The sequence below is a fragment of the Hermetia illucens genome, chromosome 5, assembly GCF_905115235.1.
Source record: "Hermetia illucens chromosome 5, iHerIll2.2.curated.20191125, whole genome shotgun sequence".
NCBI classification, from domain to species: Eukaryota; Metazoa; Arthropoda; class Insecta; order Diptera; family Stratiomyidae; genus Hermetia; species Hermetia illucens.
Window position 1 is genome coordinate 61,143,954 of NC_051853.1, and position 25,900 is coordinate 61,169,853.

Sequence of the window (25,900 nt, forward strand, 5' to 3'; positions counted from 1 at the left end):
TAGTAGGGCTCATTTAAAAAAAGTTATTTATTGGAATAGTACAAACAATTTGAATATTTCAAAGTACTATCCTACCCTACCCTTACTCTACTACCAACGAGTTTGTTTCTGTTTTCGTACGCCTCTGGAACCGCTTGAATCGGAATGCTCCCTCGTGATGTTTTGCTTGAGCATCGATTTGCCTCTCTGGAACAGAAACAAGTTTGGTGGGGCCAAGCCAGGGTTGTAAGGGCGTCATGGTAGATCCCCCAATTGTTGACCATAACTGGGTGGATAATAACAATGCATTTTCGCAGTCTTCTGAGGACTTACTGTGAGGATCTCAGAAACTTTTTTTAGCGATGATCAAGTCATTAGCGCTCATTCTGATACAAATTCTATGATCACTGTTCAGTAAATTTTTCATACATTTTGGTTGGTCTTGGTGGTCGAACACCCGAACTATCCATGACAGTATCACCGCAATCCTCCTTAATCATGTCGTGAGATTTTTGCCCATTTTACCAAACTTTACTGAAAATTCGACCGCGTACCGTTATTCCAATAAACGCTCCTTGACGAAACATGTTGGCAGGGGTTGACATTATAAGCGACTTAGTCTCTGCAACAGCTCACAAGCTGCTTGTCGGTTTTTCCAGCGTTCCAGATACCCACGGACGCGCGGGAAAAAACAGTCTTATTGCTTCCATAACAGACCTAGACCGATGTCAGGGGGTTTCCTTTTTGCCAACGACACAAGGCTACTTGAAACTGGGAGTCGCACGATGCCCAGGGCTCGCCGATCGCAGCGACATCGTAACCCCTGTGAACATTCAGCCCTCGTCGCGGTAGTTTCCCGTTGGCCTAGAGTTTGATTATTGTTTAGCTGCAGGTTTCTCTTCTAACTCCCGGGAGAATTCTCCTTGCTGAGTTCCCGCACGATTTCGTAAATTTATTACAGTTCTCCTTCTGAAATATAAGTTGAAATATCTATTGGAATACCGATGAAAATGCAAGGTGTACTACTACACCCTGACCCGAATGACCATAACACATAAAGCACACCTATGTCGTGTCGGTATCGATTCTCTGAAGTATGTTTCAGCACTCTACAGGTTTCCCGCAAAGCCTGCGTTCCCCCTGTACTATTTTGCGCCACGTCTTTATGGGGCGACCATTCGTTGGCCACTCTGGAATAATGGGTCCATTGCATGGCAATGTTTTATTTATCCACTGCCATTTCCGTCTTCTCATCAACGTTTCCATTGATGCCTCACTCGTATCTCAAGGTTCTTCTTCGATCGCGATTACATCGAGGCAGAGTAAAGTGATAGCACAGGTGGTGACGAAGGCTTGGAGTCTTGGAGTGGGCACTTTCCATCTGCTGCTTCCATATAACAACACATTGGGCAAAACAACCTCTATTTGATGTTTTTGACGTGGTATCTGCATTTCCATATTTTAGACAGAACAACAAAAAAGGATCTAGTGCTATTAATGCGACGAGTAACATCGAGTTCGGTACAGGACGATCCAGAACGAAAACGTGTCTGTTCTCTGTGGATTGAACTTTCGAGCTATTCTTTGATACGCTCCAGCATAGTTTTAGTTACTATCTCTGCGACAGCAAGGAGGACCCCAGTACTTTTATGATTGTCGCACCCGAAACGCGAATACTTTTCAGAATTTTAACGGTCAACTCTTCTTCTATTCCCTGGAAAGGATTGCAGATTCTCAAGATTAACGAGCCTGTGTGTTCCGCAAGGAACAGTTTCACAGGGATATACTTAAGGCGAGTGGGTTCCACCGCACAATACGCAAGCGAATGTCGATAAAGATTAAGTGCTGATCTCACCCGAGTTGTCGATGTTATCGCCTCTCTGGTTTTGCATAGCCAAAACGTCTAAATGTACTGTTCACTACGATGTGGGCGATTTGGTACGATGCACGTCACCAGTCAGTTGAAACTGACCTTACGAAAAATGTTTCGCTCGAACAGTGTGTCGCCAATGATGAAGTGGTGGAAGCTGCAGATAGCCACAAACCTTGCATCATTGCTGTTACTGTCTTCACGAGGTTTTCCTATCACATATTCGTACTAGGTGTTATCAGAACACACTTTGGCATTCGGATCGCCATTGATTTCAGTATTGCACCTTTAGGAAGCTTCTTCTGGACTACATTAAGTTGCTCATGCCTCCTTCTCCTCTGCACTTCAATACTGAGATGTTCCGCTTCTGGATCGAAATCTCGTAGATAATATTATGTCCTGTGCCGATTCCTACGAGATCAAAATACGCCTAGCGGTAGGCTTACCAGAATATGATAGTATGCTGCCACAAGAGGATGGGTTTCACCATCCTATCTCGCTTAAGCCCAGAATGTCCAGCTCTTAGCAATGAAGTTCGAGCAATTAACCACTGTTGGCTTCGTTACCGTCGTGATATAGGATTGGTAAATTTCAGAAAATTTACTGCCTCCTACACATGGTAGTAATTTCCAAACCATATTAAGATTGGGGATTTGCAGGTTGCTACCCTACAAATCTCTGTTATTTCGTTTTCAGTTGCAGGGCCTTCAAGTTTTGCTGGCACTCCCACACTAATTTAGATGTGGGTGCAGGTGGTGCAATAGCTATTGACGAAACTTGACTGTCGGAAAAATGTATAGATTTTAACATGCCTATACTTCCGTAGAAACCTCCTCCTAATTGTTAAGGTCTCAATTTTAGAGCCCTAGCAGAACTTCGATAACATTAAAGAACTGCTCATTCCCAGAGTTGGATATGTGATTTGATGGGCGACATTTGTCACTCTTCTGACCCTTATGGAATAATACCATCTATGTTCTAACAGCAGGAAGATTGAATTGTCCCGTAGCTGGTAGAGGCTTATTGGAGTTGTGTTGCGCTCAGGTACTTACCAGACGGCTGGAGAGGTGCTCCGGTAATTTTTAAAATGTCAACGGGCAGACGCATCTTCGAATTTACGAAAGACTTAAGCAATCGTGTGTACTACTGTGATGAAAATCCTGGAACGTATCCTAGACATCTATTTAAAGACGACTTCGGAAAGGTCATCTCTTGCGAACTCTCACTAGGCCCATGAGCATGAATGAGCGGATATTATACAACAAGTTGTCCTTCTCGAGAGAAATCCAATCCAATCTGGGTACCACCCACCTAACAAGGACCGTAGACAGAGAGCCGCACCTCGTGCGCCATTTCTCCCGTAAACTCCCGTAAGCTAATAGTCATGGATAAAATGCTAAGAAAACTGGACAGTTGTGGTGTGAAGACAATAGCGAATGCCGGGATGTGGTAATATTGGGATAATCGATATTTTCCCATCGTATTCAGTGGAGGGTACACTCGAAAAAGATGAGCTGCAGGTCGCATGTTACAGACTTACTATGAATCCACCCGAAGCTACCATAATCTGATGCTATTCACCGTTAAGACGAAAATGCTTTAGTTTAAGTTTCTTCCAATATTTCTTCGCATGTTTCCGGATATTTGTAGAATTGCGTATTAAGGGGCCTTCCTCCAAAAGCAGTTCTAATTGGCAGTTCGTCCGATTATCGCTTGTTGTGTGCTAATCGGCGTTTATCAATGAATACAATAGGACCAAACTTAACTGGATGCAATGAACTGTAGACACTGTTGTGGCTATGCAATCTTGCCCAGCAGACGCCCTCAAGGTACTCTTGCCCCCCCCCCCCCCCTTTCACTTAATTTTCATATTATATAGACATTGTCTGATAGCAGTACGTCGGGCCCCGGAAGTGAGAATGCTGAAAGGCAAGCTCCTACGGGCACAGTAAGATCTTGGACCTGTGATTAAAGAGACTTCGGATATCTCCAACGGGTTGCCTATATGAAGGCTGAACTTCAGGAAAGACATTGCTGCAGGATCCAAAATCGAGGCAGAGTGAAAAATCGACAATGTGCAGCGTAGTTATGATTCTTCATTTTCCACCGATAGATCAAAAATGGCCTGTGGAGTTCATATCTGAACTACAAAGCCTTTTAGGATATACCAGTGATTTCCAGATAGAGATATTGACGGTGACGCGCAGTCGCGGGAGTTCTTTCAAAGTCTTGCTATTCTGAGTTCACGGTCACAAGAATATGAAGATCAATAAACGAGCTCACGACTTGATTAGGTGTGACTCCGTGTGTAGCAGCCCATATTCACTCAAATTGAAAGAGATGAACATTCCAATTGACCTCGCTAACATTCATTCTATCGAGAATTTTCTTTTCTCCTTTCTCAAGTAAGCTTGAGAGCATCTATATTGGTACCAAATTCCAGTCGACGGATGACGATTATGTCAGTTATGTTTACATTTGTTAATAACATTAATAGGCGAGTTGTTTTATAGTTTCCAATACCACCTGTTGAGTTATTAATTCCTAGCGTCGAGGGCTGAATACTGGAATATACTCCCTCACAGTTGGTTGCAGTCCATTCGGGTGATCGTTTAATCACTTCGTAGCCTTTGTGTAAATTATAGACTGCTGCAGCAAAGCCTGCAACTTCCGCAACTCCAAGTACTGCTAGAAGATTAAACGGTGTTTTATGTGACCCAATCCTACGCTTCTTCCCTCCATTAATCGTGTGGTTAAGGTGTTCACACCTGAAGTGCCCTGGCTCGAATCTTACTTTTAGTCATGGTTTGAACAACAGTCTGATTAGCAAGAATGTAGGACCACTTAAGAGGGCTATGGCTTCTTTTTCACAAGAAAATAGATAAATGAACGCGGCGGGTAGTTCCACAGCGCCTCTCATTATTGAGTGAGTGTATTCAACAGTAGAGTTCAGTCAGCCGTAGAATCTTTTCTCCAGTCCTGCCGGAAAGAACGAAAGAAGAAATGTTGAACTTGAAGTTATCAAGGTTGCTAATTCCACCCTAAAGAGCGGAGGAGTAGTTAAGGCTTCTTATACATTAAGCAAATTGAACAGCTTTCACCAATGCAATAGGAAGCTTGGAAGACTCTTTAGACTTAGAATCTAGGCTCTCCTCAGTTCCAGTCCCTTTTAGATATTATACTATAGTCCGAAAGGTGTTGATGCGGATAGCACAGGATTCCTTGTTTAACATAATGTGCAAAAGCACCTTTTAAAAAGATTACAATGAATGATATACTATTGTAGACAATCAGGAGATGTTATAAGAATGATTTATATTAACAATTGAAAAAATTACACTACACTACAACTATCCTCAATCAATCCGCATTTTTTTGTAAATTCAATTTATAATTTGAAATATCATCCAAATCACGCGTTTCCCATGTTCCCAAAGTATCTTTCAAAATCACTCATGAAAAAAATTCAATCCGACCCAATAAACCCTGATACTGCATTAATCACTGCAATAATCCATTTAAAATTTTCTGGCCATTATGTTCCATTCTGGAATTATCAGCACAAGGATCACGTCCGCGTCCTCCACGAACACAAAGGCCGAAATCAATATTGCAAATGAATTCGATAAAGATTATCGCAATAACAGTAATAATAAAAATTCACAAAGATTACGTGCTCAGGAGATTCCTGAGTGCTTACGGTTCGAAAAAAAATGAATAGAAAGTAGCCCAGGATTAAAGGAGAGTGTGTGAGAGTGCTCCCGCAGTGACTTTGTCAGGAAGCATTATGTTAAGTACATCATTTCCATAACAATGGCATTTCCACCGTTAATGTTAATGTTGTTAAAAGTGAAAGAAATCCTCAATAACAATAGCTTCCTTTTCTCGTTAGTGTGCTGGGGAAAACATGAAGTCTCAGCTATCTCCTGGGGATGGACAGAATATGATCAGAGTAGACAGTCTTGAAAGGCTATAATATGGAAGGTTTTAGTATTTTTTGATATGGGTTCGGACCCGAATACAAAATAAAGTTTGAGAAGTCCTTCATTTGCCCGAGTCAGATTGAAAACATTGGGGAACATGAATGGCGAATATGGAGCTTTAAAGTTTATTGTTGTGCGAATCACATCGCGAATGCTCTCGTTCATTTTTTCATATTCTTAGAAAAATGTAAACTGCACGAAGTATCAATCTTTCGCTTTTATTGAGGTTTTACGTGGAACAAAACCTTAGTAATATCGAGTAAAATCGATGGAAGGTGGAAAGGTTCGAAACCTACTGCTGGCTCCCGCCATGCAGTTATATGAGATTATTGCTCACTAAAACCACCTCTTCTCCTTCCACTCTCTCCGCGGGACTGCTCTAAAGCATTACATCGCGGGGTTGGATTAGTTCTTAACTGCGGCTCGTTCTGGTTCAATTCCTTTCTTCTTTTCTTCGGAGCTGTTCCTGACTAACCCGTTCGTGAATATTTCAACTTGTCTCGATGTCTCCGTTGACACTAGCATGAGTTTGACAAGCACCTATTTGTGACAGGCAATCTTGTCCGATGCACTGTAAACCTGAGGCGATCAAACACAACGTGCTCCACATATTAACGCATATTAGGCAGTACTGCCATTCGTTGTGCCCAAATCGATGTAGGTATACACGATAACCACCATTTCCACTCAAGAACTGTGCCAACTCGTGGTTTAATTTCCCTTGGCTTCGTCCAATACATCTTTGAATATCCGGAATGATGCGCTATGTCGAACGAGCACTCTATGATTCGTGGCATCTTCTTTGCCATTCTGGGACAGATACCCAACATGCCAACTGCGTTTGTCCCTTGCTGCATACGTTTTACAGTAGAGATGGCTTCTTGATGTTGTTCGGTAAGCTCAGCATATCCAGGGTGCACTTAGCCGACACGCAATTCCTAGTTTCCCACAGTTTAACTTAATTTTCAGCATAGTTGCCCACACTGGAGTTGCGTAAAGTACCACAGGACTGATTACCCTTGAAAGAAAAAGACGTCGACTTTGTCTCGGCCCGCCAATGTTCGGCAGCGTCCCCGAGGTTGTTGCAGCAATGGAAGTTACTTTAGTTACTGTCAATTACTATTCGTAAGTATTTGAACGCTGGTTGCTAGTAAATTATTTGTTTGCCAACTTTAATTTTCACGGTTGTTTCCTACCTTCACCTAGCTACCTAGCCGTAAATCTCGATCTCGTCTAGACGATTTGCGATCCCGATTTCATCTGCAAACCCAATGGCTGTCACGCCGTTGGTAAAGCGTAGTATTGATACTCCATCATGCATAATTAACCACAGCAAGGGACCTAGGGCAGAACCCTGTGACCCACCACAAGTTAAAAATATTAAGCGAAGCCCGCTTTACGGTTTCTAACCAGGGCAGAGGCAAATCGTCAGACGCGGCCTCACCTCTGCCCTGGGAGCAGCGTGACCGAATCGGCTCGCAGATATTAAGTGCAGTTTTATATACGACATGACTGCGAATTATATTGAGCGTAAATCCGCTCATACTTTACGCCAAAGCTTGGTCAGAGTTGAACATTTTTTTGTAAGGATTGCGGGGTCCTAAGTCCACATCCACTTAATGTCGGACTGGACCAAATGAGGAGCAACTTACTCCGTCTTTAGGCGGTATCCCGAATTACTGATACCAAGGGATAACATGACAACGAGGTTTCACTTCGATAAGAATTTTGAAATACGTTGGATTAATAAGGCAAACTGGGAGAGCGTGGCTGGGACATACGGCTTAAACCAGCAACTGATTAGTTGGTACACTGACGGGTTCCTCACAGCAGAGGGAGCGGGTGACGGTATCATTGGTCCAAGGAAAATGTACTTCGAGCCAATGGGCAGGTACACTAGCATATTCCAGGCGGAAATATACGCCGTAGACAAATGTGCCTCCTTTAATCTGCAAAGCAACTACAGGGGGCAGGACACAGCTACTCTCACCGATAGCCAAGCAGCGATGAAGGCACTTAGGTCCAACCAGGTGAACTCTAAACTGGTATGGGAATGCCTTGAGAGAATGAATACACTCGGCTCGTCCAACAAGGTCTGGATACTTTGGATTCCAGGCTATGCTGGGTTGGAAGGCAACGAGGTAGCGGACGAACTAGCCAAGAAGCGACGCCTTTACACGGGTCAGAACCCTTCTGTGGAATCGGAAACGGTTTCAGGGCTATGAATCTAAGAAATGAAGAGGAACGGTTGAGGGAATTATACTGGGCAGGGATGGAACAGTCCAGGGTGATTATTGGGGGATACGAACCCATGCACACAAAGGATTGCTTAAACCTCAGCAAAAAGAACCTCCGAATCATAGTGGGAATTCTCACTGGTCATTGTCGGCTGAACTATCACCTAGGGAAGCTAGGGATATCTACGGACACTGCCAGCAGTCGAGGCATCTGGGAGAACACTTAATACCAGATACAAAGCTGAAAGATCTCGGAAGTAAGGAACATACTAAAGTTTCTAACGGTTATAGGCCTGCTTGAGATACTATGATCAATAGGTACACTATAACCAGTAAAAGGGGCACAATAGTTCTTCAAGGACGCGGTGTGGCTTTCCCTTAACAGAATAATAATAATAATACTCCCTCTTTTTTTCGTCCATGAAACTTTCGTTTAGGGCTTAGCACCAAAACTATTAAAAATGTTAGACAGAGACGACTTTACAGTCCTACACCGCAAATTGTCGGGAATGTCTTGAATCCATCGTGCGAGTCGCAATGCAGCTTCCTCTCCAGAAGGAATTCGACAACAATGCATACAATGTATATTGGGGCCTATAATTTGACTAGTACCTCGATGATATTTAAAATTTTGTGTGAAACCAAGCCTTATCAACATCGATTCAATGACTATCGGTCTGTCTATCATAGTCGATTTACTCGGAAACGGTTAAACATATTGTCATGAAACGTGTGATCCGTGAATCCTTTTTGGTGCCCTCTCATTCTCAGAACCTATCCAACCAAAGAATCTACAAAAATAACCATGAAGCATCTATATGAATTCTAGGCTCCAAAATACATCCCAGTCCGATATCTGCTCAGACAAAGTTAATAATAGCACATTATCATATTTTCGAAATTTACCAGAGACTTCCTTAAGTCCATCTTAGAAGTACAAAATTTGTCATCAGTATGCCTGATACGATACGACATCATTCACAAATTAATGTGCCTAACGTGCATAGAAAGTTCCTTACATAAGGTGAACACAGAATGTTTATACCTAAAGTGCCAGCTCCCGGTATTCTGACTTGTTTTCGATTTTGCACAGCTGAAGGCATTCTTCAAATCTAGTGTTACCACTGCACAGGATTTGCCTATATTGAATGCGACGACGGTTGACTTCGCCTTATGAATTCCGAATTGCTTGTCAGAAAATCCTCCTTCCATTTTTGGAATTTGAGGAACCTATTGTTTATCACTCGTTCGAATCGTTTGTCAGTTTGGTATAGACCAGAGATACCGGTCTATATGAGGAGGGGTCACCCAATGGTTCACCTGAATTCGGAATGAGTACTAGCTTTTGTAGCTTCCATTGGTCGGGGAATGCCATAAAAACTTGGACAAACATATTTGGTGCTGCTTTGGTTGTCACTTTTAAGGCATATTCTGGGTTGCATCTAGCCCTGGGTCTTATTTTCATTGAATTTCTTCGCTGCCTATTAAACTTCCTCATCTGCCACTACAGGAACTTTCTCGTATAGTGTACATCTTCTGGGAAGAGAGTATTCACTATATTCTGCAGTAACTTAGGACAAGCAATTGGTGGGAAACGCTTACTTTTTAGTGATGAAATCACCTAGCTATATGGGCCACCCCATGGATTTGAGTCAACTTCGGTAAACACTCTTTTATAATGTTTGTTTTTTTGCTTTTCATGATAGCTACTTGCAATTTGTATATGTAACACCTGGAATTCAGGTTAGTTTCTTCTGTGGGAAAGTCTCCTAGCTTTGCGGCAATTTTTCTGACATTCGTCGATTTCTGATTTAGGGCATCACCTATCCGCTGCAATTTTTGCACGACCTCCGAATTTTTTTCTTTTGCGCTTCTTGACAATAGAGCACTCCTCTAGCTATTTTCGCACCAAATTTGTTGGTTATCCAGTTCATCTTAATTCTGTTTGTTGACTTCGTATGATTGCTTTGCAAGGTTTGGAAGTTGATAGTGGGATGATCGTTATGTGTGTACTCCTCTCTGACATGTCACTACAGATCCTTGGGTAGCGTATCGCTGGCGAAGGTTGGTGGTGGAATTCTTCCCTCCGAAAATTATTGACTCCTCCAGTCTTCATAAGTACCACGTTCAAGCATGAAAATGTCTCTCGTCATATCCGTCCTTTTATATTGGTTTCTCTGCTGCCTCTCTGCTGCCTATGCGTCGTTCTCAGTTATTATTTTGGTCTTTTAGCTGCTGGTATCGAAGGATAACTTCTCCAGCAATGACATGAATCTCTCTATCGTGAGACTGGGTAGCATATACATACCTCCTATCTTGGCAAGTGCGAATCGATCCTCTGTGTATTTCTTTACGTCTTCTATAGCTCGCGGCTCCGCTATGCAGATTTTCATATTGTTCACACCCAACGGCTACATCGACACTGCTTTCGAATAGGCTATGGTGGAGCCAGAAAGAAATCAGTGCGCAACGAAAAAGCGGCCTCTTGTGGGTAGACCATAACCGAAAAGTTCTAAGCAGTGAATAATTTCATATGCTATAAATACCTATATACCATTTCTGTGCGCTGCCAACTTAATAATACTTTAAGCAAACTTCAATATGTTCTAACAAAGTGTTTCTGCCTTGAGTCCACGCATAATTAACTTTTTTATCTTTCTGTTCTTGAATCTTCATCTCAAACTTTCTGAGCATAGAAGGTGTACTTATGGTCACAAATTACCCCGGATAGATCCTTGGCAACTAAGCCCGAAACAACATTGTCGAGAAGCATAAAAAAAGGACTGCGCTTTAAGCGACCAAGCCTTCCGTTCTTCACGCCCTCCGTACGCGTTTCACTTCCCCAAGTTCCAATAAATCATTTGGCGGAGTTCACCGTACACCAGTTTTGCCCCACTTTCAGCATTTCCCCGACGATATTTTGCGGGCTTATGCTTCCTCTTCCTCTTCCTCTTCCTCTTCCTCTTCCTCTTCCTCTTCCTCTTCCTCTTCCTCTTCCTCTTCCTCTTCCTCTTCCTCTTCCTCTTCCTCTTCCTCTTCCTCTTCCTCTTCCTCTTCCTCTTCCTCTTCCTCTTCCTCTTCCTCTTCCTCTTCCTCTTCCTCTTCCTCTTCCTCTTCCTCTTCCTCTTCCTCTTCCTCTTCCTCTTCCTCTTCCTCTTCCTCTTCCTCTTCCTCTTCCTCTTCCTCTTCCTCTTCCTCTTCCTCTTCCTCTTCCTCTTCCTCTTCCTCTTCCTCTTCCTCTTCCTCTTCCTCTTCCTCTTCCTCTTCCTCTTCCTCTTCCTCTTCCTCTTCCTCTTCCTCTTCCTCTTCCTCTTCCTCTTCCTCTTCCTCTTCCTCTTCCTCTTCCTCTTCCTCTTCCTCTTCCTCTTCCTCTTCCTCTTCCTCTTCCTCTTCCTCTTCCTCTTCCTCTTCCTCTTCCTCTTCCTCTTCCTCTTCCTCTTCCTCTTCCTCTTCCTCTTCCTCTTCCTCTTCCTCTTCCTCTTCCTCTTCCTCTTCCTCTTCCTCTTCCTCTTCCTCTTCCTCTTCCTCTTCCTCTTCCTCTTCCTCTTCCTCTTCCTCTTCCTCTTCCTCTTCCTCTTCCTCTTCCTCTTCCTCTTCCTCTTCCTCTTCCTCTTCCTCTTCCTCTTCCTCTTCCTCTTCCTCTTCCTCTTCCTCTTCCTCTTCCTCTTCCTCTTCCTCTTCCTCTTCCTCTTCCTCTTCCTCTTCCTCTTCCTCTTCCTCTTCCTCTTCCTCTTCCTCTTCCTCTTCCTCTTCCTCTTCCTCTTCCTCTTCCTCTTCCTCTTCCTCTTCCTCTTCCTCTTCCTCTTCCTCTTCCTCTTCCTCTTCCTCTTCCTCTTCCTCTTCCTCTTCCTCTTCCTCTTCCTCTTCCTCTTCCTCTTCCTCTTCCTCTTCCTCTTCCTCTTCCTCTTCCTCTTCCTCTTCCTCTTCCTCTTCCTCTTCCTCTTCCTCTTCCTCTTCCTCTTCCTCTTCCTCTTCCTCTTCCTCTTCCTCTTCCTCTTCCTCTTCCTCTTCCTCTTCCTCTTCCTCTTCCTCTTCCTCTTCCTCTTCCTCTTCCTCTTCCTCTTCCTCTTCCTCTTCCTCTTCTTCTTCCTCTTCTTCTTCCTCTTCCTCTTCCTCTTCCTCTTCCTCTTCCTCTTCCTCTCTGAGCAAATTGTGGACAGTAGGATCACATTCAGAACAAAAGGTGAATTAGTGCAGATACTTTCCGTAACCTCCGTGCCCTAACAGGAATTGGGTCAGGTAGTAGTTAATCTCATCGTGTCATCGCTGAATCCCCTCGTCGATACGGGAACTAAAAGCGTTTGGTCCAGCGAATCATTCCCCTGCCACTGCCACTTTTTCAACGACTCCTGCTTTCCCGCCTTTCAATATTCTGCATCCTTTCCAAGTAAATTCGTTTTCCTTTTCTCGTACGGACAGCGTGCCTTACTTACCTACACCCTGCCCCGCCAGAGATTGTTCTAAAGGCGCTGCACACCCTTACCGGCACTAAGCGGTAAGTCAGTGTTTACCCTCCTCCGATTATGCTTCCTCCCAAACTGGTACTTCAACGTCTTCAGGTTATTGTTCGACCACAACCACGGCTAGATCATCTGCGAAACCAATTATTGTGGCCTCCTTTGGCATGGGAAACATAAGGACCCCGTTATGCATCAAGTTCCACAAGAAAGGACCCAGTAAAGAACCCCCGCTCTGGCGGTGTACTGTTTGGGTCACTCATCCGTATTTTACCAAAGTGTCCTTGCCGAGAGGTAACTTCTGAAGAGCTTAGTCAAATAACTAAGGTCACTCGTTTTAGTCAATGAATTGAACGCATTTTTGACGTCCAACGTCACCATAACCCTGCATTCATTAGACGACATCGCGTCCCGAACCAGCTGCAAAAACACGCCTATAGCGTCGATCGTGGGGTGGGCTGTCCGTCTGTCTGTCCGCCACACGAACTTTTCTTAGAAACGGTTCAACTGATTGACACGAAGTTGGTGAGAACTGTGGGCGATCACGCATACAGTAGGCTATATCGTTCAACGTGGAATTTAGGAGGGGTTCAATTTTTTTTCACCAAATATAGTCATGAGGGGTATCAAATGAAAAGTCTCGATTAGTACTTTTCAATGCTGTAGTTAAGACATTTAATGCAAAAGCCCCTCCCAACCACTGTGAATTAAAATTTTTAAAAAACAAAAAAACAAAAATTAAAATCGGAAAATTTTTAGCCCGTCCAACCTTTGGAAACTTTAGTTTTAACATTCGATATAACAGTTTTTAGAAGATTCCTGGCACTAAAATATTTTCAAATGAGATAAAGGAACTAATGGTAACGGGATACGGTAGATCGTTCAAAAGGAGGTGGATTCCCAACTTAACGAAATCAATACGTAGTTCCTTGGTTAAAGCTGTACGAGAAAATCAGTACAAAAATAGTGCACAACGTTCAAATATCGACACCAGCTGTTCAGCGTATTTTGAATTGACTTTTATTTATATTGCCTAAATATAATAATTTTTAGTAAAAATGGACTAATGGGACGACGGCCATGAGAAACCTTGAATTTCAAAGAAAAATATGAGAAGCAGACTAACATTTGCAGAAATGCATAAAGATTGATCAATGGCTAATTGGGGTCGCGTTTTGTGGGGAACGAAAGCAAGCTTAATCTGTTAGGTGCTGATGGAATTAGATGTTTATCATCCAGGGTAAGGCTTGAAACGACCCCAAATATCAAGTACCAACGGTGAAGCATGGGAGTGAAAGCGTAATAATTTGGGGCTGATATCACTTCTGTGTGAAATTTTCGGCACTAACACCATGTATTATTGGGTGCTTTTCCCGTGATGGTGTTAGTCCATTAGTTCAAGTTGAAGGAGTGATGAGATAGCCAATGTATTGTGACATTTTGGAGAAGCACATGTCATTACATGCTTATGATAAGATGGGAAAAGACTGGGTCTTCTCACAGAAAATGGCCCTAAACACATGTCCAAGTTTGTCCCGAATTTCCCAAATGACAACCAAGTTACAAAAAAAACCTGCTTTTTTCAAAGTCTTCATCTGAATCTTATTGAGCATCTTTGAGAAGAGTTAGATTGGTGTATTTGAGCTTAAAACTTTCCTAAAGCAGCTGAAATAATAGCTGCTCTCCAGTTCGAAATTTTAATTGATGTAATCTAACGGAATATCCCGGAATCGTTTATGTATCGCAGGATTTCCGCTAGTGGATGTGACGCTATCCGCTGCAGCACATCAGCACCAAAAATCTGATTCCACTTCCTCATTACAGAATGGATACGTATCATCTTAGATAATTCCTATTCTGAACATATGCCCAGCTAGTGAATTATGGCAAGTCAGAAGACCCACAATACTGGGGATCTGAGAATCGGAAAGCATTGCGAAAACTAGATTCAGTTCTCCCAATGACACTTCCAATGCTTTGTGTCCCCAACGTCCATTGTTTTCCCAATTTAATCGCATTAGTCTGTGAGCCAAGGGCTGCAAATTGAGTAATGAATTCAGAGTTGCGCCGGATGTGGTGCTCATGGCACCGGTGATACCCAGACATACAGTTGTTTATAGTGTGTCTAGTTTACAGCGAAAACTCTTCTGTTTCACCTTAACACACCACACTACAGATTCATAAGCGAACATCGACCTAATGATAGCAACATATATCCACATTACTACCCGAGGCCTAAGTCCCCATGTCGAGACAAAGGTCCGCCTACACAACCCATATGCTGTGAGAGTTCGTTTCATCTTTACCTTTACATATTTGTTCCAAAAAAGCTTCTTGTCTAGAATAACTCCCAGATATTTCACTACTTCGGAGAGTTGAAGGTTGTACCCCTCATCTTTGGAAGGCAAAGACCATTCAGTTTTCAGTCTTCCATTGTGGTTTTATCTGGATTTACTGAAAGTCCATGGCTGAGACACCAACTGTCAATCGAATCAACGGCGCGTTGTGTATTTCTACACACCATTGCGAGATCTCGACCAACAGCCACGTCGTCCGCATAAGCTCGGACATGTATTTGCAGATTTTGCAGTTCGCATAGTAGCAAGTTAATCAGCATATTCGACAGAAGTGGCGATAGCACACCTCCTTGAGGGCAGCTGTAGATTAGAGCAAACATATGTGAACGAACTTTTCGAAGAGAATGGAGGACTACTTTATGGATTGAAATAGTTGGTAGGCGGATAACTATGAGGTATACCAAAAATGGTACTTTTTCTCACCTAGAATTTTGAAACTCTTCATTTTTAAGATTGGCACTCATAAATGAAGAAGTATTAATGAAAAATTTATGATTTTTTTTATCAAGTCGAAGTGAGTTATTTTTTTCTGGAAAACCACATTTTCTTCGAACCTTAAAAAAGTTGGAAATTTTGGATTTCTTGCGCAATTAATCCAGAAGAAAAAAATGTATGAATGAATGCTCTATTAAATGAATGGATGAAAGGCGGACTTGTCTTCTTTGCTATCATCACGATTGTCTGAATACACGGGCTGAAGTCCTGTAAATTTTTCAAAATAGAGCGGTTGTTACGAATCCGGATAATTGCCTGTGCATTCTCATACTGTGTCTCTCCTGGATTCGAATTTTAACAAAGATATCCAAATGTAATAGTTAGGCACATAAATCTAACTTGTAAGAAATTATCAGTTATAAACGAATCAAAAATCAAATCTTTGATTGAATAAAAGAATAACGAGCATAAAATGTCCTTTTATAATCTAATGTTGATAGAAATATTTCCAGGGCTTAATTTCAGAATTACAGGAATTACCAATATTGATATTTTCTACTACACATATACATATAGAATTAATGTTATCATTTGTTTCCATCTTTTTTTCAGATCTTCTAATAGAAATGCTTGGCGTTTTGGCCAGTTATAGTATAACAGTCAAAGAGCTAAAATTACTGTTCGGAGCCATGAAAGCTGTTAACGGCAAATGGGTAAGTGTCAACCATCTATGCTATATTAATGATTCCTTACATCCCACAATTTTCCCAAATTCTTCCAACTTCTATCATAAATTTCAGAATATTTTTCATTTATCAAATATTTATTTTCAGCCCCGACATTCTGCCAAACTTCTGAACGTACTTCGGCAGATGCCACATCGAAATGGTCCCGATGTGTTTTTTAGCTTTCCAGGTCGCAAAGGATCGGTAAGACATTTTTAAATTGATCATTACGCACAGATATTTTTGACATTTTCTTAGGTCCATTTCTCTTATTTCATTTAAAATTGATATTGTTTGGGAGTCAACAGAATTCTCCCTTGAGGGTATGTGTTTGTTTCAAAAATATCCATTTCGCAATTACCTGTCATAATGCAGAGTAGATACAATGATGGTCTGACGGGATGTTCCTTCGTCTTCTTTACAAATTAGGGATGAAATTGTAGCCTATAATTTGCTATGCATCTAAGGCATTCCAAACTGTCAACGTGGGCCAAGTAAATATTTTCAATGCGATACGCATTTTAAATGAACTGTCGAGAAATATATTTTATTTACTTCATCATGAACCTTAATTTATCTGCGACCAACAATATTGATTACAAATTGAAGGCAAATGGGTTGCATTGGATACCAATGGGAACTTTTTTCGATATAATGTCTGATAAACCGCTTCGACATTAATGCAAACGTATCTGTTTAAAAAAAGATAAATGTATATTGGGAAAAAAATTCAGAAAATTGCATTGTCTGAATCGACTGGTGAGAAAATATGCAGGCGTGTGCTCTTTGCCCTATCAGATAGTGATTGCACATAAATTAGCATTGAATGTACTTGATTGTTCGTTAATTTGTGGAAACGAGAAAACAGGACCATCGAAACTGAATGCAATTCTGTTTAATTGCAGCGCAATTGCGAATCAATGTAGTACATATGGGATTCGAGCACTTCAAGGATTTTTATATGAGAAAAACCGTTTTAACATTGAAAAGTATTTAAAGCAGATAAAACTATGCATACCATGAAAATGCATAATAAATAGCCCTGGTTTATTTGAATAAAACATAGAATACTAATTTCAATCGTTATAAGAAATATGTTCATGTGAAGTTGTTCGGGAGTTTGTAGATTTTCACTCATCTCATTGTTCCTAGTTTAGAGCTGGGCAGGAACTCTTGTCTTTATTAAAACTAAAACGCTAGATGAGCCTTCAAAAGCGGCTACTTCAATTGTTACATCCTATTTTTAATTTTTTTTTCTGCTTTACACTCTGTTCGGCCGTAAGACCTCTTCTCCATCAGGAGTTGTCTCTGTCCATTGCAAATTTTTTCGCTCGGTTTCTGCTTTCTTGCATTTTTATTTACTTTATTATTGATTAATTCTCAGCTCGGTTCCTTACCATGTGCACTAGTAATACTATATCATTCGCATAGTTCATGTCATCCAGTCGAGTGAATGGTGTCCGTCTTGATTCCTCGCAATTGTTTTTCCCATAATTCTGTATTCATTTCATCCCATAAAGGGAGGTTTCTTCTTTCTTTCATGAAGGTTAAATGGTGAAAGTGGAATTGCTTTACCCCCCACCACAGTTTGGACATTCAGTTGAAGAGCCCAGTTTAAAACCGTAGAGATACTAACGATCTTCCGAGACGGTCCTGAAAGCAGCACACACCCCTAAGGGACTAATTTTTTGTGCGTTACATAAAACACGACGGCCTAATGCAAATTGTCTATAAGCGGTCTGTAAGTATAGTGGCGTCATTCTTGCCAGACTCCCACTTGAATGGATTGTTGCAGGTATATTTCACGTGCTGCTTCAAATTGGCTTTTGCATCTATAATCGCTCATAAGTATTTAATGACTCTCAATTCTAATGTCAGCTTAATTTCCCTTACGTTGTTGGGTTTACCTGTCTGCCACATGCACTTTTCTCAGAAAGGATTATGTTAGATCTACTGGTACGAAACTCGGTGGAAAGGTTGAAACTACGGACTGAGTAGTCGAGCGGTGCATACCCTTTTCTCCAAATATAATTATGTGGGAGATCAAATGAAGGATCTCGATTTGCATTTTCCGAATCAGGTCTTTGTTTAGGCTTGAATTGCAATACGGAAGATTGGAAATAATCAGACTGTTTTGCTCTTCGCTAGTGTTATTTATTTTTATTTGTATATACCGATATTTCAGGGACTACTTGTTCCCTTCATCAGTGCAACACATCTGTAATACGGGGGAGTCCAAAGGTGAGATGGGCTCATTATCAAAAACTAACTAGCCGAAAAATATGAAAGAACTCATGACGGTGCTTTCTACGAGGAAATCCAGTGTAAATTTAGGAAATTATTAATGAAAATACGTAATCGTGGTTCGGGCCAGAAGAACAGATAATGTGTCAAAAATTCTAGTCCGATCACCAGTTGAAAAAATGTGGTTTCGTCCACATACCGCGTCCTTTTCTATTTACTGTATCTTGATAAATATTTGGGATTTAAATCCAAAATTTCTTCAGTACATTCCCCTCCAAAATAATTTTCTCCAAACCGCGATATAGGAAAACCCCCTTAATGTTCTGATTTAACCTTCATAGATTCTTTTACGCCCAGAAGAACAGTATATTATTTGAATTCCAGTTGTTCTCTGAGTTCTAAGTCAATGTTTTTAGTTTTGAAAATTTGTGGACAACAAAACCTTATTAAAATCGATTCATTGTCTGTCTATCTGTCTTTCTGTCCGTCTGCCTCTTTATCTGTTTTGGTCGTTGGAGGGTGGAAAGGTTCAACACCTACCTCCTGCCATACGCTTTTATGAAACTTTTGCTGAGGAATACCATCTTCTTCTCCTCCACTTACTTTGTAGGACTGTCATTACGATATTACACAGCGGGAAAGGATTAGCCACTAACTGGGGCTGTTGATACTCATCATCTTCCTTCGTAGCTTCGCCTTTCCCATCACATTGTCGACCGCTTTCAAGAATTTTTCCAATGATTTCCAAGTTATTTCTGAAGCTAGCATATACTCCACGATATTCTCGGGTGACAGCAGCCCCCCCCCCCCCCCCCCCTTGTCCGCTGAGAAACTTAGGTAGGCAACTTTCCCATGTCATTGTTTAATCCACTTTAAAACATTGGGGATACTTCTGTAGGTCCTGCGCCCTTTAGGTGGGTCGTCCCATTTCATTTGCCACTCCAGACTAGATTCAGTTCTGTTAGCAGCCGAAGATAGGTCTGAGATTCGCTGACTGTATATTTGAGTCAATGAAGCGGGGACCATCCTTTGCCAAAATGTTAATGGAGGTCATGCCTGCTATCGCTAATACTATTTCGTTGGATATTGTATGGTAGACGCGCAATGTTCGTGCTCAAACAATACCAAGCCCTTTTTTTATTATAACATTTTTTTCTCTGAGGCCAAGGCCCAGATCGGAGCTGTATATAAGAAAATGGGGGTGGTAACTCCTACGAGGGGAATTGACGGCTTGACCCATACATATTTAGCAACATTCTCGTCAAGAACATTCCATTCCAGATGCTTTTGTGGCTAAATTGCCAAGGTGCATTTTGGAGTTTAATTTTTAGTCAATCGTTACTCCTAGATATTTGAGGGCTGTCTGCGGCTATTGATCTTAATGAAGGTTTCCTTTCTGTGTTTCGTGATCACCATGCATCACTATCCCAGGCCAGCGCTCTCAAGTTAGGATCAAATTCGAAAATTTTCTTCGCGTATAAAGATTTCGGTCTTCTCGATCCTGTTCCATGGTAGCCACTCAAATGTCAAATGTCAATAAACGTCACCCATTTAGAATGCTGTCACCTCAGACTGCCGTCATACGTTATTATTTATGATAGCACGTAATGTGGCCAATAATAATAACAATAATCGTTGGCGCGGCAATCCAATTGGATCAGGGTTTTAAGCATGATAGTGCACTTCATTAAAGAGCATAACGGTAAACTACAGTGCTGTATAAGCCAGTGTAGTAAGCATTGCGCTCGCCCGAAATTGTTACCCTGATTTGACTCAGTTGCTCATTCACAGCTGAATTGAGTGTGTAGCTAAAGTTCCAATAATTGTGCATTATCTCGCACAACTGAAGGAATTCGCAACAACAAGCGTAACCTTCGTGCAATATTAAATAGCCTCCATTGCTGTCTCGGGAGAGTCCAAATTATCTATTTGAGAGACCACTTTCCTTTTCTGCGATTGGCAACAGCCTAATGTAGATGACTCGTCCTAGTAGCCACGTAACCCTATAGGACGGGCCGCCTAGAACCTTATTTGATTTTACAGTCATCACTGGCTTTTGTTGCTATTAGTTTACGAAGAATGTTTCAGTCAACTAATTTGGTACAGTCTTGTAGCCACCAACAAAGCTATTGGGGATGTCTGGAAGCCTGAAGCCCTGGTCTTATAAGTACTCTTCATAATTTCTAGTGTTTCCGTGTTATGATGGCAAGTTCATTGAGATTTACCTGCATAGCGGATAGGCTTATCTCGTCCGGCATTCGCAGGAAAAGAGTATCAGTAATATCACATGGTAAATCAGGGCACTTGCAAGGGAGAAATTGAATCCTCTTTTCCTCAGGCATCCGAGATTTCCCATACCACAGTGATCACTAATACGGATTGGTTCCCCGTATTAAATCAAGAAAAAAAAGGTTCGAACGGTTTTTACTATCCCATATTTTTTGGCCTCAAAGACCGTGGCGTTTCACCGCCTTCGATTTTTGAGCCATCAGTGTAAGAAACCTCAGTATGTTCTGCCCCACATACTGCTGGATTTTCCAAGTTTATTTTTGATCTAGATTGGTTCCCAGATGTTTCACTTCTTCAGAGAAATAAAGTGCGGTCGTATATTGGCAAATTTCGCAGTTCACATTGCAGAGAGTCGTTCAACATACTTCCTCGAAGTGGGGGTATAATACTTGCTTGCGGTGGCCTTTCGTTGTTTCTGCTGTCATGAAACATATAACTTACTTCAACAACTAGCGGTCTTTGCTACTAATGTACAGCATAGATAAGATGAGAAAGCAAACTTGATCGATACGTCTCGTTTAAGAAGCATAGCCATGAAGTTCCTCTTTCGCGTTCCAGTTCATCACAGGGCGTTCTAAGGGAGACTCGTTTCGAGCTTCTTTCGAGTCTCTTATATTTACGCTGTGAGTTCTAGACGTTTAACCAGTCTTCATTTTTATTGCATTTACAAGCCCGATTTAGAAGTTTTCTGGTTGATTATTTGTTTTTGAAGTTCTCGGAAACCGTTTGGCTGGGGTAATAAGACAAGTTTTTTTAAAGTACTCTTCTCTCCCTGGTAGTCCAGCAACGCATGTCTTCAATTCCAAGAAGGTGCGCGCTTTTTGGCAGCACCTTTCACTGTCGTCGATTGGGAACCTTCCCAGCTTCACAGTCTAGTCTGGTCTAGTCTGCATTAATCCGTTTCCAAGTGCTGGTATTGAACCACCTGCATTCATATTACCAGTCTTGCTTTCTGCCGGGTTTTTTGATAGAGTCGGAAGAAAAGGCTCCGACAAGGAGGATTTAGCTTGTATTTCCCTCTCCTTAAGGCTGAAGTCCCCTTCTGCCAAGCCTTCCTCTTACATTTTCCCATCGACAGAGTAGCCATGGTTGGGTTTCCACTCCGTCTCCATATCGGAGTTGCTGTTCTTTCTTTTCTGACTGACCGCGCGGTAGATACTATGTAAGTGCAGGCTTTCCGCTGGAGTGGAGAGCATGTCTTCCGTAAATTTACAGGTAAGTGAATATGAGCCTGGTAAAGCCTACGTGCTTCGGCTGCGACTTAATTGGTTCAAGTCGGTTGGAAGTCTGTGACTCCCTACCGCTTGAAGAGCTATAAACTGTAGCTTCCGTATTCATGTGTTCTGGACCCTTGTACTCTGGTAGTGAATGTGTGTGATGTGGGACATCGCTTGTCTCTTATTGATAACAAAATCACCTTGAATGCCCCCCCCCTCTCCCATGAGTCGTTTCCTTGACTTTCAGGCATTTTTGAATTTTGGAATTTCACCAGAGGCTGGACATACGTGTTGTAACTTGAAATAACATTTCCTCGAACGTTTGTTTATTGAATTTCGTAAATCTCCAAACTGTTACCAGAGTTTTCTTGGTCTACTCTATTCTTGCTCCATTCTTCAGCTGGGAAATGATGGGTTGATAGTCACTTTGGGTATATGCTTCTTTCTCTTGCCATTGGAGATCCTTGGATAATATGTCACTAACAAACTTAAAGTCTATAACCGAGCCTATATCGCTTCTTCAAAAAGTATTGATCCCCTTGGTATTTGCCAGGACTACATTCAGACCCGAAAATTCTTCTTGCGGTTTTATGCCAGTTGTTTTTATTCGGTTATGGCGATTTGCTTTGGAAAGTAGTCTTTCCACCATGAATTTGAATGCATCTAGTGAGCAACTGGATATTTAGGTGACTTTAGCTCGTCTTCTGGACTATGGATTGTGTTTTCAATGGCTCGGTTTCCGCAGGTACATATTGTCCATTTGCATCTCCTATCAGATACTCAAATAACGCTAGAAGGTCTCCTTATTGTTCGCATATGATATCAACGTCAAGCACTCTTAAAAAAAGCGGTTACCAAGCTACCTGGTAATGATTCAAATTCAGCTATAAGAAATCATTTTACAAAGATCTTAAATCTTCTGGTTGAACGCCTGATATTTGGTACTGCCTGCGATATGCTCAATGTTATTCTCCTGGGTTTCTCTGCGTAGCAGACATGTGGGATTTCCATTGCAGGGTGACTGTGACCTTCTCTTCTGCACGTACATCATTCTTGCTGAAGCAATTTCTTTTGATGTGTTCAAATTCCACACAGAAACACATAACTTTCTTGCTGCTCTGGTTAAGAGGACTATTATTGTCAACTGAATACCACCATCAAATGTAATCCAAGTTTTGTTTTCAAGGGCTAACAGATCCCCGCTTTTGTGGTGATCTCATCCAAGTCCTTGCACTCGATTATCATTACTTTTACCAAGCTTGAGTTCAAGCACCCCTTGTGCGAACCACATAGAACTATCTGCCTTAAGCTTTTGGAGTTTGCTTTAGGTATTCTATATGTGGGTTTTTATGTTGTTTGACGGACTCTAGTATTTCCTTCTGACCTCAACAGCGATCCACTGCTGAAGTATCGCCTCTAGACTGAGTTACTATCGGAAGTGTTAATTTTAAAGACGTTTTTGTCCATATTTGAAAAGAAACTCGGGAGTTCCGAAAGCAATCAATTTACCACTAATAAAAACTATGGTCTCCTTGAATACTGAAAAAAGTCTGGCTTAAGTAGACAATGTAGTTATTATTCCAGTTTTTTCGTTTGCAAGTGGTCATATTGTTGTGGAAGGTACTCATTTTTGCAGGCTTTAGCAGATGAAAAGAATGGCTATATAATTGCTCCAAATTGGCTCCAGATCTAGTTTTGTACTCAAGTTAATGGAATGGACACGTTTGTATGTTTTCTTTTAATATTTTCCTCTATTTTCACGTTGGATAACCACCACGGATAATTTCACCTTCCCTGGGTGTATTAGAAACTCTGGATACCAACCTCGATGAATTTGGTTATTTGGGTTCATTGTTCATATCATAACAAGTATGTAATGTACATACGTAAATGATACTTTCATAACTGGATTGTGGTTGTACCACATTTTAAGTAAGAGGATTGATTAATCTAGGAACATTTCCTTGATCCTATGTAAAAACCTCAAAGCGATTGGTATCAGTTTGTCAAACCGAAGCTAAAAGCCTGTCAATCTAATTAAGCTTTAGGTCTGACCAACTTCTGTTTGGACGGTATGAAGTTTTATTTAAAAAAAATGTTTCAATTGAATTTATTCTGCATCAGATGCAATTTGCATCTAGATGGAATGCTATTGTATTAATTAGTGCACTTCGTATGCAGCGCATACTGGTAAATGTGAACACTGAAAGCTTCTGTACAAGAAAAAACCTTTTCAACAATTAAAACCTTTTAAACATTTATTTTTTTTTCAACCCAATTTAAACCAATCCCCAACGCAATGGTATTTGTGGAGAAGTTCAAGCTGTTGTCCTTTATCTTTTCGTCGCATTCTGCTCATTTTTGCTATTCTGATCCAAGTGTCGCTGAATTTTCCTTCTTTCATCACAAAGCAAAAATTACCTATTCTAACTTTAATTGTCTATTCCAATGCCATTTTCTCGATTCCTATTTTCCGAAGCACAGGGTGTGAATAAATGTGTCTCGACGTGCAAATATTTTTTATGCAAATTCTGGTATTGTCAAGAAAATTAAGATTAAAGTGTTCATTTTAGGAGGTTCATAATGAAAATGTACATAATTTGAAAATAGATGCATCTATGATAAAAAGGAATCTTTGAATATGTTTATAGTTCGTAGTTCAATGTATGAACTATAACGTGCATGTATAGAGGAAAAATGTATAATGACCGAATGGGGCGAGCGATGGTCAAAAGATCCTAAGTGACTGGAGATAACCAAGAGGGAGACCTATCCCAAGAAAGGTGGTCAAATTGACCGTGAAGCTCCGCCCGCAAATATTGAAGCTCCGTCGATACGTGCTTGCATGTCTCTATACTAGCCAAGGTCGGGAATGGGGAGGGTCCATCCAACGCCCCGATTCCTCGCGTGTCATTATACTAAAATTCACGTGGCTTTTCCGATGCGCAGGTGAGCACCGGATCCTGAAAATTGACAAACCGAGGATTCGCGCAGGCCTACCGCAATAGCATCACACCAGCTAAACCTCAAAATCAAATAAAAAGACATAATGGCTCAATCTTGTGCATGGAGCCGTAAAACTCTAGAGCAGAGTGCCGCAACCGAAAGGGAGAATCCACGAAGGATTACATCCTCGATCGATGTTTCTCTTGCCTTAGATGTATGGTGACGCGCGGCCTTCGAGGATCCCTCCCTGCCTTGATATCCTCAGGCCGTTCCATTGGGAGATGCTCCTTATGTAAAGAGTTCTGCGGGGTCAGAGGAGGAGTAACTAATACAAAATAATATAAACGAAAATAAATAAATATTAAATAAATGGAATAGAATGGAAAATCATATAAAAGGAAAATTTAACTTCTTCTTTCTTCTTTTTCTTCAGCCTTTGTCCCGTTCACAAGCGGGGTCGGCTCGTCGTGATCGGCTTCGCCATTTGGCTCTATCGAATGCCTGATCTGGGTGCAATCTCGAGGCTTTCAAATCCCCATCCAGCGTATCAAGCCACCGTTGCTTAGGTCTGCCTTTTGGTCGTTTACCATCGACTTCGATGTTCAGGCCAATCTTTGCAAGTGAATTCTCGTTTGCACGAATTGCGTGACCATACCATCGAAGACGCCTCTCTCGCAACTTTTCCACGATCGGTGCAACCCCGTAACGATCGCGGATATCCTCATTTCGGATGTGATCTAAACGTGTGACGCCATTAGTCCAACGTAGCATCTTCGTCTCCATTACCGCAAGACGCCGTTCATTGTCTTTTATGGTCGGCCAACACTCAGAACCATAGAGAGCGACTGGACGGACGACATTGCGGTAAATTTTAGATTTGAGACGTTCGTTGATACGTCGATCACAAAGGACACCAGTTGTGGAACGCCACTTCATCCAGGTTGCGTTAATGCGTGAAGCAATTTCATAACGCAGCTCTCCATTGGCTGATAGCGTTGACCCGAGGTATTTAAATGGCTCAGTTCTGGGCAGATCACTGCCGCTGACAGTGATTGTGCCTGTTTCATGGGGATCGGTCGTAAAAAATTCAGTTTTGTTTAAATTCAATCTGAGACCGTGTTGCATGAGGCGATCATTCCATTTTTGAACAAGTTGCTCGAG

The 25,900-nt window shown here is 41.6% G+C and overlaps 1 protein-coding gene across 14 annotated transcripts in view; it reads left to right on the forward strand.

Annotated features, from left to right (window-relative positions):
* Positions 1 to 25,900, forward strand: part of LOC119657303 (neurobeachin) — a 511,509-nt gene that overhangs the window by 352,223 nt on the left and 133,386 nt on the right. For all 14 annotated transcript variants that reach the window (XM_038064152.1, XM_038064151.1, XM_038064148.1 and 11 more), the window contains exons 4-5: positions 15,931 to 16,031; positions 16,152 to 16,247. In XM_038064152.1, the coding sequence (XP_037920080.1) occupies positions 15,931 to 16,031; positions 16,152 to 16,247 (197 nt within the window). The remainder of the gene's footprint in view (positions 1 to 15,930; positions 16,032 to 16,151; positions 16,248 to 25,900) is intronic.